Raw genomic sequence first — 12,197 nt, forward strand, 5'->3', positions numbered from 1 at the left:
ACATTTCTGCAGATCGTATCTACAGCCCACTAACTGGCTGCTAATGCAGCTCTAATAGCCAAACACACTTCTCAATCTTTGCATTTCTGAACCAATTTTCAGAATAATCCTTAACGACAGAAGCAACTGCTGCAGAAGTGATGTACACCCGACAGGACTTGTCAAACCACTGCTGCAAAAGTCCAGCCGTGGCTACTTAAGGGTAAAGCAGATGCATTTCGCAGCCAAATGGAAAAAGGCAAATGTTCCAGGACAATAAGGCGAATCATCAGCTGCCACAGAGATCGGGAAGGTGTTCAATCACCCAGCCATCAGCCAGGCTAATTTCTTTTTCCAGCTCTTCAGGTGGAAATACACGGAGCTTGACTCATCACCCATTCCACACCCACCTGAATTTTCAGGATTCAAAATACAACCGCTCCGAGCTGCTGCTTGCAGCAGTGTAAGGCACGTTTAACATATTTCACTCCATCCCCAACACACAGAGCTTGAAAAGCTCTAAATCTTAGAATGCTTATTTTCAGTGCAGAGTATACTTTGCTTCCAAGAATAAAGATTAAAGATGAGCTGTCAAAGACACTGCTATGAAAGCGTCCTCAGTAAAAAATAGGTCTCCAACAGCTTACTCCCGTGAGAAAAATCATAATGCAAGTGTCACTGTCCTTTCTAAAGCTAAGCACGAAAAAACATAGAAGAGTTAATGAAAAATCTATTCCGATTTCACCAAAACCCGTAACAGCTTTCAATTAAACACTGCGTTAGCTCAGCTCAGAAGAGGTGCCCTTCCAACACTCAGACAGAACTTCCTCTAGGTGGGGATGGATTATTAACTTTCTACCAGAAGGGAAAACGTAACCACTGTGCTTCCTCACTTGACAAACACAACCAAGGTAAAGAAACCTAGATATTTTAAGAGATAAGCAAGATAATACCTGTAAGGACAGGATAACGGCTCCAGTAACAATTCAGAGAATATACTCATTCACAACAAGCTTTGAAATTGAAGAAACTACAATTGGCTTTGGTCCTGGCACTATTAGGGTCTGTTACATGTGACACCAAGACGAAGGATACAAGTAATCTCTTTACAGCCAGGAAATAATGGCTCTGCAGATCAACATACACGAAGAAGATTCACCTGGGCCTCCTCTCATGACTCTCAATCCCTCCGAAATTAGCCCATTGTTCCAGAGCAGGACAAACCTCAAACATCCAATACACACAGGTAACAAACAGCCAACTTAAAAACCTAATTATCTAGTTCATAAGTAGAAAAGATGTATTATATTTGCCTTGTATTAGTTTTATAGCTGGGTTGCAATCTTACTGCTGCAATATCCACCAAACATAAGTGAATTGGTTCTTTCTCTGCACTGTGTACATCACTTCAGCCAACATGTCTGACTTCAGCTACTCCTTAACTTCCCAGGCTAACAAGTTACTGGATTTACTTTTTGTTTATTTAGGAATGAGTGACCCTGTGTTAAACGTTTAAAAGAGATGCAAATTATACAGCTTAATTTCAGTACTCCAGAGAAAAACTGAACTTAAACACAATTTTAAAATAGACAGTTACTGATATTTAACCTCCAAAAAGTAGTTTCCCAAAGACAGAATGACTCCTCTAAGACATAGCCTCACCAATATATTGCTATTAGCTACATATTAGGACACTTTCCAGCTATATATGTCAACATACTTAATAAATGGAGTTCCTGCTTATAGGGGGTGTTTTAGAGGGAATGAAATGAGATGTCCTGTCCAAGATTATATAGCGAAATAACAGCAAACAGTATTCTTCACAGCCAGACTTTACACTGATAGCAAAGGGGGCGGGAGGAAAGTGACAGCCCTATAAATTAAGTCTTCTTTCCCACTCCATATAGAAAAGCAAGTGTCAGGGTGTGCTTCCTTCTCACTGATCAATGACTCGGTATCACACTGACTTTTAAGAATGAGAAGGTAGTTAGAGCTTGACTGAGTACTCGTTCCTTTGCAAAAATACGTTTCTTTTTTACATTTCCCACGCTCTCCTGCAAACCTTGTCACTAGGGATGTACATTTCAATCAGTTGCACTTACGTTGTCCTGACTGTAACTGACTAATGCCCACTTAGCTCAAACAACTGAAAGAAAGGAAGACTGGAAGGAGCTAAACCTTTCACTCTTTGGAAGGAAAAAGTCATTAAAATCCCCTCCTAAGTTTGGCTCCCTGGGCAGCCCCACGAAGCGCACATGTCATTTCCATAACACTTCCAGAAGGGACAGCAGCGACACAGCTTTAGGCCGATTTCTCCCCGTCTCTCAGTTCCCATGAAGTGGAGCAGCCTATTTTCAGCGATAAGTCAGCCGGAGCTGTGTCCTGTGCTCTTAAGGAGCTGGAGGAGCCTATTTCATCCTTAACTTCTGCCACATACTTCCATCATACATTAACAAAATCATAGCAGACACAAGCAAAACAAAACAAACAAGCAAACAAAAAACCCCAACCCAAACAAACGACTAAAAAAAGGCAAGTGAGAGAGACAGGAAAAAGAGGCAGGGATGAGAAGTAGAAAATCGCAATAAGCAGAGACTTACTTGAACCTGCCCTGGCAGTGTTGGCACTGGTCTCCCACCCAGCCCTGGTCGCAGACACAGGTGGAGTTGACACAATGACCCGAGAAGCAGGAGATTTTGTCGCAGGACTTGGACTGGGACACCTGGGCATAGAGGGCCAGGTAGAGGAAGCCGTAGAAGAGCAGCCAGCTGTTCATATCCAGGAGCGAGGTGAAGCAGCAGCAGCAGGCGGAGGGGAAAGGTCTCCAAGCGCCCGGGGCCGCGGGCGCAGCTCCCGCTCTCCGGCCGGCGCTGCCCAGGTCCATCTTGGCCGCGGGGGCCGCGGGCCGAGTCGCGGCCGGCGATGGCAGCTTCCCCTGAGGGGAGATAATCCAGCCAGGGAGATTCAAACCCCCCGCTTCCTCCTCGCCTTCCTCTCCTCCCTCCCGACCCCAGCGCTGCCTCCTCCAGCCCCTTCAGCCCTCCGCGCCCCGTCACTCCCGAGGGGAAGCCCGGCAGCGGCAGCCCTTAGCCATCCGCCCCTTCTCCTCGTCGTCCTCCTCAGGGCTCATCGCTCCCGTCTTCTTCCATGGAGGAGGAGAGCTGCCTCTTGACCTTGTGTTTTCTCCTCGCCAGATATGCCCCCACGGCCGCGCACACGCCGCCCTGGACCATGTATCCCGCGGCTCCCCCCTCTCCTTTGTATCCCGGTGCCCGCGGCACACACGCAGCGGCGGCGAGGAGGAGCGCGGGAGGCGGGGGCCGCCGTCCTCTCGCCAGGCAGACAGCTGGGAAGTGAGGGCGGCCGGGCCCCGGAGCCGCTACGGCACCGCGCTTCGGCGGGGCGGGGAAAGGGCTGGGGAGCTCTTATCCCCGCTCCGTTATTAGCCCTGCGGGGAAGGGAGGCGGGAGGCAGCGAGAGGAGGGTTAGCAGCCCCTCCGCGTCCCAGCTGACAGCTTCCAAGCAGCCATTTTTAAAGGCTAATTCTCATCGCCGCTCGGAGCCGCCCCTCGGCCCGCGTGGATCCGTCCCTCGCTGGGAGGGGGGTCCGGCGGGGTGACCGCCCCCCCGAGGCTCCCGCGGCAGCCCCTTCCCCTGCGCTCCCGCGGGCACCTCTGCCGCCCACGCTTCCAGTCGGGGGGAGCTGGAGCGGCACCGGGAATGGAGAGGCACCGGGAATGCGGCCCCCGCCGCCCGGACCCCCGAGACGAACCCGCCCCGTCCCGCGCTCCTGGGCGGGGAGCGGCCCCGCACCCCCGGCAGAGCGGCCGAAGGCTCGAAGAGCCCCGCTCTGCTGCCTTGGTTCCTCTGTTTGCCTCAGGTCCTGCAAAGTTCAGAGGCGGTTTGCTTTGAACTCCTGCCGGCTGGTAGCAGAAGAGATGTTACAGCTTGTTCTGGGAACCTCACCTTCCTAAGATTTACTCTGTACGGAAAATCACGCTATGAAAAGCCAGTGTCCATAAAGGAGACAGAGGAGTCCTGCAACTTTATTCGAATAAAGGAAGAGAGGCCACTGGGGCACACGCCCACCGGCTTTTCTCTCTCGAGGTTTCGGGGAGCGCAACCTCCTTTTATTCTAAACTCCCGGCCGCATGTTGCCTTTTTCCTTTCCCCATTGGCTGAGGTAGTAGGACGGTACAGCCTTCCCGAACCGCCTAACCTGTATCCTCCCTTGAACCTGTTATTTTACCCCAAAGTTCAGAAACTTAGGCTTGTGCAGATCCACTTGTCTGTTTCAGGAGCCAAGCTTTCTGGGCTCTGCAACACATCTGCTGCCCAAAGTTAATAGAGATGTTAAGACCCATTTCAAAGATGTTAACACCCATACCCTCAGCCATCGAATTGTTTGTAAAGACATTAACGCACATCTTCCATCCTCTCAACTTAAGGTTCAAATCAAGACGTTGTCTCCTGCTTACAGCATGATGAGCAGTCGCAAAAGTTGCTGCCTTTGTAAACGGAGCAGTATAAAAGTAATCCTTGTATTAAAGTTGCCTAAAATGTCCTCTTTTTTTTAAGTGATCCTTCCACAGCCTTTTTCAACTCTACTGTAACCGGTTTTCATTTTACGGTCAGTCAAACCCCCAGAAACTTTTTCCTAACACTGAATTTGGGAATTTATGATATGATGTCTCTGTTCCAAGGAGATGAAGAAAGGGTAATTAATTTCATCTCCTGGTACCCTCTCTAAATAGATAGGTCCAAAGTGACCCCATTAGTCTGGAATTAGATCCAGACCCCACCCCAGGTTCTTTTTACCCTTGAAGCACATAGGAATTTGTTTGGGTTTTGGTTTAATCTGTTTTCCCAGGCACACCATTAAACCTTCACCTAAAGTCCATCAGTGCTCCTGTAAAGGACACAGTAACATCCAGCAGCATCCATTTGAGGTATGTGAGAAAAAAAGTGTCGAACCAAGATCAGGATGTCAAAGTCAAACACAAAGTACAAACATCACAGAGAAAGAGTCTGTGCCTTAAGGAGCTTACAGTCTTGATGGAGGCAACACCTGAAAGTATGTGGGGGAAACAGAGGTGAAAAGTGATTTTCTTAGTTTAATTCCAGAGGGTTTAAGGAGGTCCACAAGTTGCTCTCAGTCCAGGAGTACATTGTACATTGTCTTCCTAACAGAGCTGAGATAGATAATTTCATTGTTCTGTCCATTTCAGTGTCCAGACACGTTTCTTAGCTATTAGACATCTCTTTGTATATGTTTGGTAATGAATTGGTGAGTTCATGCAAAGAGAGGAAAGGAAAATTGTGTTACTGCTTTATATTTTATGATAAAAAGCCGAGGCTGAAGCCTTTGTCGAACAGTCTGCTAATTGTACAATATCACATGTGATTAGGGCTGCTGAACAACTGTCCTCTGTTAAATACTATTATGGGACCAGAAATGCAGTTAAAAGGAGATCACAGTCCAAGACACAAAATCAGTTCAAGAATACTCTTTAATACAGAAACACTTTAAGAAACAGTTTTGCTTACCATGACAGGGAGATACATTCCTTCTCCACTTTCTCAATTCCTTTAAACCAACCAAAAATATTCTAAAGCCATCTGAACCATCTTTTTCTCAGACTGAAGGAAGATTTTGTTTCAGATCTACAGAAATCACCCAAGTTTTTTAAAATGCTTGAAGTTAACATTCAAAACTTTTGAAATTACCGTTCACAGCAAAGCTAAGATCTCAACAATCTTTTGCCAGGCAAGAGATCTACTCAAAAGCACAAAACCAAAACCAAACCAAAACAAAACAAATAGGCCAACAGAAAAAGACTGGGGTGGTTGTAAGAGGTGCAGAGAATAGCATGATAGTACTTTTGCTGCATAAACAATCATAAATAAAAATCTAAATACAACTAGACAGGTTTCTACATTTAGAACATCAAGGAAGAAACACTGCACCACTGTCTCCTGGCTAAGAACTAACACACTATGAAAATGAAGGAAAGCAAACCTTTTGGCTGCCGTATGCCACAGCAATGCAGCAGAATTTTCATAACTCCAAGAAAGGAATGATGTACAAATGCCAATATTGGTTCTCTTCTGTGCTGATTTGATGGGATTTTTTTGGTGTCAGATGAAGTTAACAAATCTGGCTGAGAGAAGTCAGATCTGTCAATCCTTTCATCTTTACATACATATCTGTAAGTTCCACTTTTCTTGCAAGTGTAACATTTTACACCTTTCATCCTTTCAGTTCTCGACACAGAAATCGTTTACACTTTTAAAGAACTAATGTACTGAACCATCGTGGGTAGATTTAGAACTTAAAAGTATTTGAATAACTTAACAAAAGTTTTAAGTTACTGAATAAAAACAGATAATGAGATTACACACTAGAGTACTGATGTAGGTTATGTGAACAAAGCTTTCCAAGAATATAACCACTGTAGTAGGAAAGCAAAATAAATAGAGTAAGTATAAAGTGTAAATGTTTCTAGGCTATTACTATCAAAACCTAAGCCTCTGTATACAAGGAGAAAAATGCCAATACATTTACATTCATTCAGTAAAACAGTTTATTTAAAGTTCTCTGTGGTTGCTGTTGTGAGAGAGTGGAATAGATAAAGCAAAACAGTCCCCAAACAGAGACTTCTCCAGCTGCTCAGGATCTCTGCAAAACTCTGAAGACAAGAATAAAGCAGAGACCATCCTCTCCTCCCTACCCCCCATGCACACACAGAAGTACCCCTCCCTGCTCTGCTGGCCCTCTCCTGCAGGCTGAGATCAATGAAGCCTTGCTGTAGACATGCTCCTCACTTAAGGATGCTCAGTACTATTTACAGTATCCAGTGCACTGGTTTTGCAGTTACGTTGAGAACATTGTAAGTGGCTGAAGAGCAGAGGGAGAAAAAAGAATACCATTGGGCTTGACCTCTTTGCAAGGATATTAAGAGAAACAAATGCTTCCTATGCCCTTTCCTTTCTCCTTGGGACAGATATTACTGGGCTCATTAAGTAGAAGGGACCAAGCTCTGCACTGCTTCTGGACAGGGATATATAGATGTGCCTTGGCCTATGACATACTGGTGAAACTGGTGTGTAGACAGCTGTAGAGGAGGTAATGGCTGCAGAGTGATTGGAGAGCTTCAAGAGCTGCTCTAGCTTAACACATCAGAGCAGTGCACAGCCTTCCCAGCACGCAGTGTACAGGATTCCTCCTGAGCCTGACCGGGGGAACCTGGGTGCAGGCTTCCCCTTTGCTTTCCAAATATGCACCCAACACTTTGTATGGAGGACAGCAAAAGGCTTTTTTTCATAAATCCCATGCTAATTTTTCATTGAGCAACACTGAGCCACCTGGGCCACTCCAAAAAAAAAATTTCTGATCTAATGGAAACCATCGGTCTCTTTCCTGAGGTAAAACAAACTTGTCCCTACTTGTTGGATTCTAGTGCTAACAGAATAATGCTACAATTTGCTGTTCATATTGTCTTATCTGGTAAGTCAACTCTTGGGAGGTATCAATTTTATAAGATTAAAAGTATAAGCCTTCCCTTGCCTACTCATTTTTTCAATATTTAGAAAGAAATATAAGCCTTCCCTTGCCTACATATTTTTTCTAAACTTAGAAAGAAATAAAGTTCACAGAAAATTCACTGGCACATTTCTAAAGTGAAACCTCGATAGAAAAATCTTACCTTTCTTTAACACCCATGTGAGTATTTCGCTACAGTAGTCACATTTGTTACCATCATCTCCAAGAAGTAAACTGCCATACAATAAAGGCTGTTAATGCTGTAGGAAGTTTACCAAACTCAGAAGCATCTACAAAACAACAGAGGGGGAAATTAATGTTTATGTTATTTTTTCCAATTTTTTTTTCCATTTTTTATCTGGAGGAAAAAATCTTTAGAGTCAGTTCTGTATTTTTTAATGCATATGCATGAGCTGAGGTGGAAAATCTATTCTACAAAGAAAGAGCCAGACTTCTATTGGAATGTTTGTTCCTTTGCAGAATTTTTTCATGAAGAAAAAAATAATGATATTTTTGCACTCTTATTTTTAAATTGTAGACTGTGGATGAAGAATAACAGGATAAGTTACAAGTTGGCTCCAGGTCCATTTAGAGGTGAAAGATGCTTCAGAAAGACAGAGACCAGACAACACCAAGTTCTATCAGCACCGATAATGACATCGTCACTGTTTGAAACACCTCTCTGCTTTCAAATAAAAGTCTACCAGACCAGGCAACAAAGTGATTCTATTTTTCTGTATTCTTTCTGTACACAAGCTAAAAATTAAATAGACAACCTGACAACATTTCCATCTATGAAAGAATGAAGCTGCCGACATTGATCTCGACTCTTAGTATGAACCTTTTATTTTTTAAAATACAAAGTTTTTAGAAGTCTTCCTACTGAATAGATGTGTAACTGGATGCCATGCTGAAACCTTGAGGCATCCTACACTGACATTTCCCACTGCAAATGTCGCTTCTGCTGAGCATTTTTCTGCATTCATTCTGCTGCCTTTCATTTTCCCTGCTATTCCTTCTGGAGTTTTTCACAATCTTGGTTAATCTTGACTAAGCTAGGGCATTTTTTCCTTGTCAGCAAAGCTCCATCTCACAATTCAACCTTTCTTACACATCATTAGTAGGTGTACTGAATTTATCCAATACCCTTTAATGATCCCGAAGGGACACCGCTATCAGACTTTTTCTAGCTGAGAAAGCATTTACTTTGAGTTATTTTCTCTCATTCTTTTCTAAATTAGGACATGATCTTTGGGATTCATACCACCGTTGCCTTTATTTCTGTATTTGTTCTTTTTATTCATAGCTTCAACAAAATACTGAAAAAACTATTGGAAGATAATGAAATTACATTGACCTTACTGGGATTTACACCCTTCCTTCAGAATTTAGCAGAGGTTTCCACATTTTTCTGGCTAGCTTGCTGAATGATATTAAAAAAAAAAGCCTTACTAAAAGAATTTGAAAATAAAAATAAACCATATGCTCCAATTTTCTCCTATCCACTGTTTTTTCTTTGCAAGGCTTAGGAAGAAGGCATTTATTATTGTTGGCTTACTGGTTCTTACTCATCACATTATACTTTACCCAGCAGCTTTGTAACTCCTACACCAATTTCTTCCAAGGCTATTTAAGCATGACTTCTCCATCCATGTTGTCAGGCTGACAAATTTCATCTCTTTTGAAAAAAAAAACCAAACCAAAAAGTAAGATGTTGGGTAACTGTTAAATCAGCAGTATAATCAATGTCTTGATTAATACAATTTTTATCTTAATATCACAGTTCAGCTCCTTTGGAATGACACTGCTTAGTCTTAGTGATTCTACTTCAAAATCTCATGTGAATTTCTTTCTCTTCTTTAAAAAAAAACCCTAACCTTTTAATAATGACTATACTGGTAACCTCCTTAATACTTTAATACTTAATTTTACAATATGTTTTTAATACAGCAATGAAATTATTTGCTCTTCCTAAAATTACCTTCTCCTTTCCAGTTGCTACTTTTGGAGCCTACTTAATTTTCTTGGGTTTTTTTTCCTTTTGTGTATTAAAAAAAAAAACTTCTTTCTTTTTTCAGTTAATACTTGAGTAGTTATACTGTTAGACTTTGGAAAGTGATACTTGCAAAAAATGGGGAAAAAAGTACATCAAATAGTCTGCAACAAGGATAGTGAAACAATAATTGCACTAGGCATAATGGAATAATGGAACAAAATTATGCTCTTTTTTTGCCATTTGATTTGCATAAAATTGGCAAAAATGAGAGGCTACACATGCATTGATCCCTGTCTTGTCTTCTAGATGTCATAAAAGAATTGAGTAGATTAAATTTTCCCTCAGTATTAATGTTGAAACAGACATTATATGCCAAGAATCTAACTGGCATATTGTATTCATTCAATGCAACTATTTTCAGTAATTTGAAGGAATAATTCTCTTGTATAAATATAACACTTTGTCAAGCACACAAGCAGTTATTTAATTGGATGAAGACATTCATTTCCATAGCTTCAGATAATGGTGGAAATAATAATTAGTAAGAATTACATTATTTCCCTGAAGTAACAAGGTTTATTGCCACAGATGAGCAAAAAATGTGTGTGGCATCTCCTGTTTGTGTACCTGGGCACTGTGGTGCTGCAGGGGGGAGGTTGAAGAAGCTGTGAGTTGAGATGCTGACCTTATCCAGCCAGGGATAAAGGCTTGGGATGTGCCATGGGCAGGTCTGGCTGCACAGGATGCAGGATAGTTCTCTCTGGGACCAACTGGTGAGGGAAACCTTCTCACCAGCCTGGCAAGTTGTTCCTCATGAGCAAGGCTTTGAACCAGTTTTAAAAGGTGCCAGAGAAAAAAAGTCTGCAGGCTTTTCTCCCTGCACTTTTCAGGCTATAGATTTAGAATCTGCATAGTCAAAGCCAAGGAAGACAGGAGAGAGAAGAGAGAATTGAAAAGGTTCTAAGAAAGGGAGAATGTGAAGTGAGCCATCAAACACCTGCAGTACAGATCCACAAGCAGAAACACAAATCAGTTCTGGTGGAAAAACCTCTGAGATCATCAAGTCCAACCTATGCCCCAACACCACCGTGTCAACCAGACCACGGCCATGTCCAGTCTTCCCTTAAACACCTCCAGGAATGGTGACTCCACCACCACCCTGGACAGCCCATTCCAATGTCTAATCACGTTTTATGTAAAGAAATTCTTCCTAATGTCCAACCTAAACCTCCCCTGGTGCAGCTTAAGACTTTGTCCTCTTGTCCTGTCGCTGGTTGCCTGAGAGAAGAGGCTGAACCCGCACCTGGCTACAGCCTCCTTCCAGGGAGTTGTAGAGAGTGATCAGGTAATCCCTGAGCCTCCTTTTCTCCAGGCTAAACAGCCCCAGCTCCCTCACTGCTCCTCATACAACATGCACTCTAGACCCTGACAGAAATATTTGCTGAACACCAACTGAAAAATGGGAGAGACAAAGTGCACATAATGCTAGCTTTAAACAAAAGATTTTTCTGATCAAGAGGCTCTTTCAATGTAGCAGCTACTGGAGATATCCAAGGGGCAGAAACTGGCAAGACCTAAAGGTCTGGACCTCAAGGGAATGGGAATACATTCCCTAGTAGTAGGATGAGAATACAACTATCTGAGTCTCTCTTTGAAAAAGCGTTAAGGCAGGACATAGTTGTCTATTGAATTCTTCAGATGTGCTAGGGACTGCTTTTTTATTTCATGAAGTGGAGGAAATTACACAGAAAGTAGCTATTTTAAATTTAATTCTAATTCTTTAGGAGGAAGTGGTTGAGAATCTTAAAGTGGAAGTTAATTCAAGAGAAAAAGATAATAAAAATGATAAGTCTTCCATTCTTCCTTTAAATTGCAACTAACAAAATAAGGGTAATGGACTTCAAATAGCTCAGGGAAATGCAAGTATCTAGCAGTGATAAGGAAAAAAGGAATGTAAGAGATAAAGATAGGACAGCAAATTATCCTAACATGGAGGAAAGATTAGAAGTCCATAAAAAATTAACATGATTGCACCAGGAATTCTTTAACAATCTAAAAATCTAAAAGAAAATCATAAAATATGGGAAAAAATACACATATATAATGGCAAGTATAAAGAAATAGCACAAACAAGCCAGAATAAAATGAAAAAATGCTGAAGCAGAGAATAAGTCACAAGTGGCATAATGATATTCATATTCAGTTCAAATGGGACAGATCTGTACTGGAAATAATAGTAACTTCTACACTGCTTTGTATCAGAAGACTGCTGTTTTCCACAAGGATTATACCACATTACAATGCCTTGTCAATCATTTTTCAACCATTTTCCTCTCCAAAGTCTCCCTCTCGTACTGATGCTGTACCTCTTGAATTCCTCTAAACGCAATTTCACAACATGAAGCAAAGACAGATGGTGGAGTTTCATTTTCTCAGGTGCCTTTCCCAGTCACATTGACTTTAAATGTCCACTGCCATTACAGGATGAGACATGAACCTGGCTCACTGAAATTAATCCCATGTATCACAGTTTACATGAGTGAGAGTCACACGTGGTCATATTAAATATTAAAATGATGTTCAAAACAAGATTATGAAATACAATGTTCAGCTGTGTCTCACAAAGAATATCTGTGGCTTCATTGCTGCTAAAAAAAAGTTATTACCTGTGCAGCAGTA

At 42.3% G+C, this 12,197-nt stretch overlaps 1 protein-coding gene across 5 annotated transcripts in view; it reads right to left on the reverse strand.

Annotated features, from left to right (window-relative positions):
* ATRNL1 (attractin like 1) overlaps positions 1-3,550 on the reverse strand; it is a 442,356-nt gene extending 438,806 nt beyond the window's left edge. For 3 of the 5 annotated variants that reach the window (XR_004241537.1, XM_032116252.1, XM_032116253.1), the window contains exon 1: positions 2,580-3,549. Coding sequence is in view for 4 of the 5 variants with exons in the window: in XM_032116252.1 (XP_031972143.1) it covers positions 2,580-2,863 (284 nt within the window). In the remaining variant the exon portion in view is untranslated. Of the gene's footprint in view, positions 1-2,579 lie in introns of all 5 variants that reach the window. The other 2 variants (XM_032116251.1, XM_032116254.1) reach the window with 2 other exon arrangements.
* Positions 3,551-12,197: the final 8,647 nt, after the last annotated feature.

This window comes from Corvus moneduloides, chromosome 8 (genome assembly GCF_009650955.1).
Source record: "Corvus moneduloides isolate bCorMon1 chromosome 8, bCorMon1.pri, whole genome shotgun sequence".
Classification (NCBI taxonomy): Eukaryota; Metazoa; Chordata; class Aves; order Passeriformes; family Corvidae; genus Corvus; species Corvus moneduloides.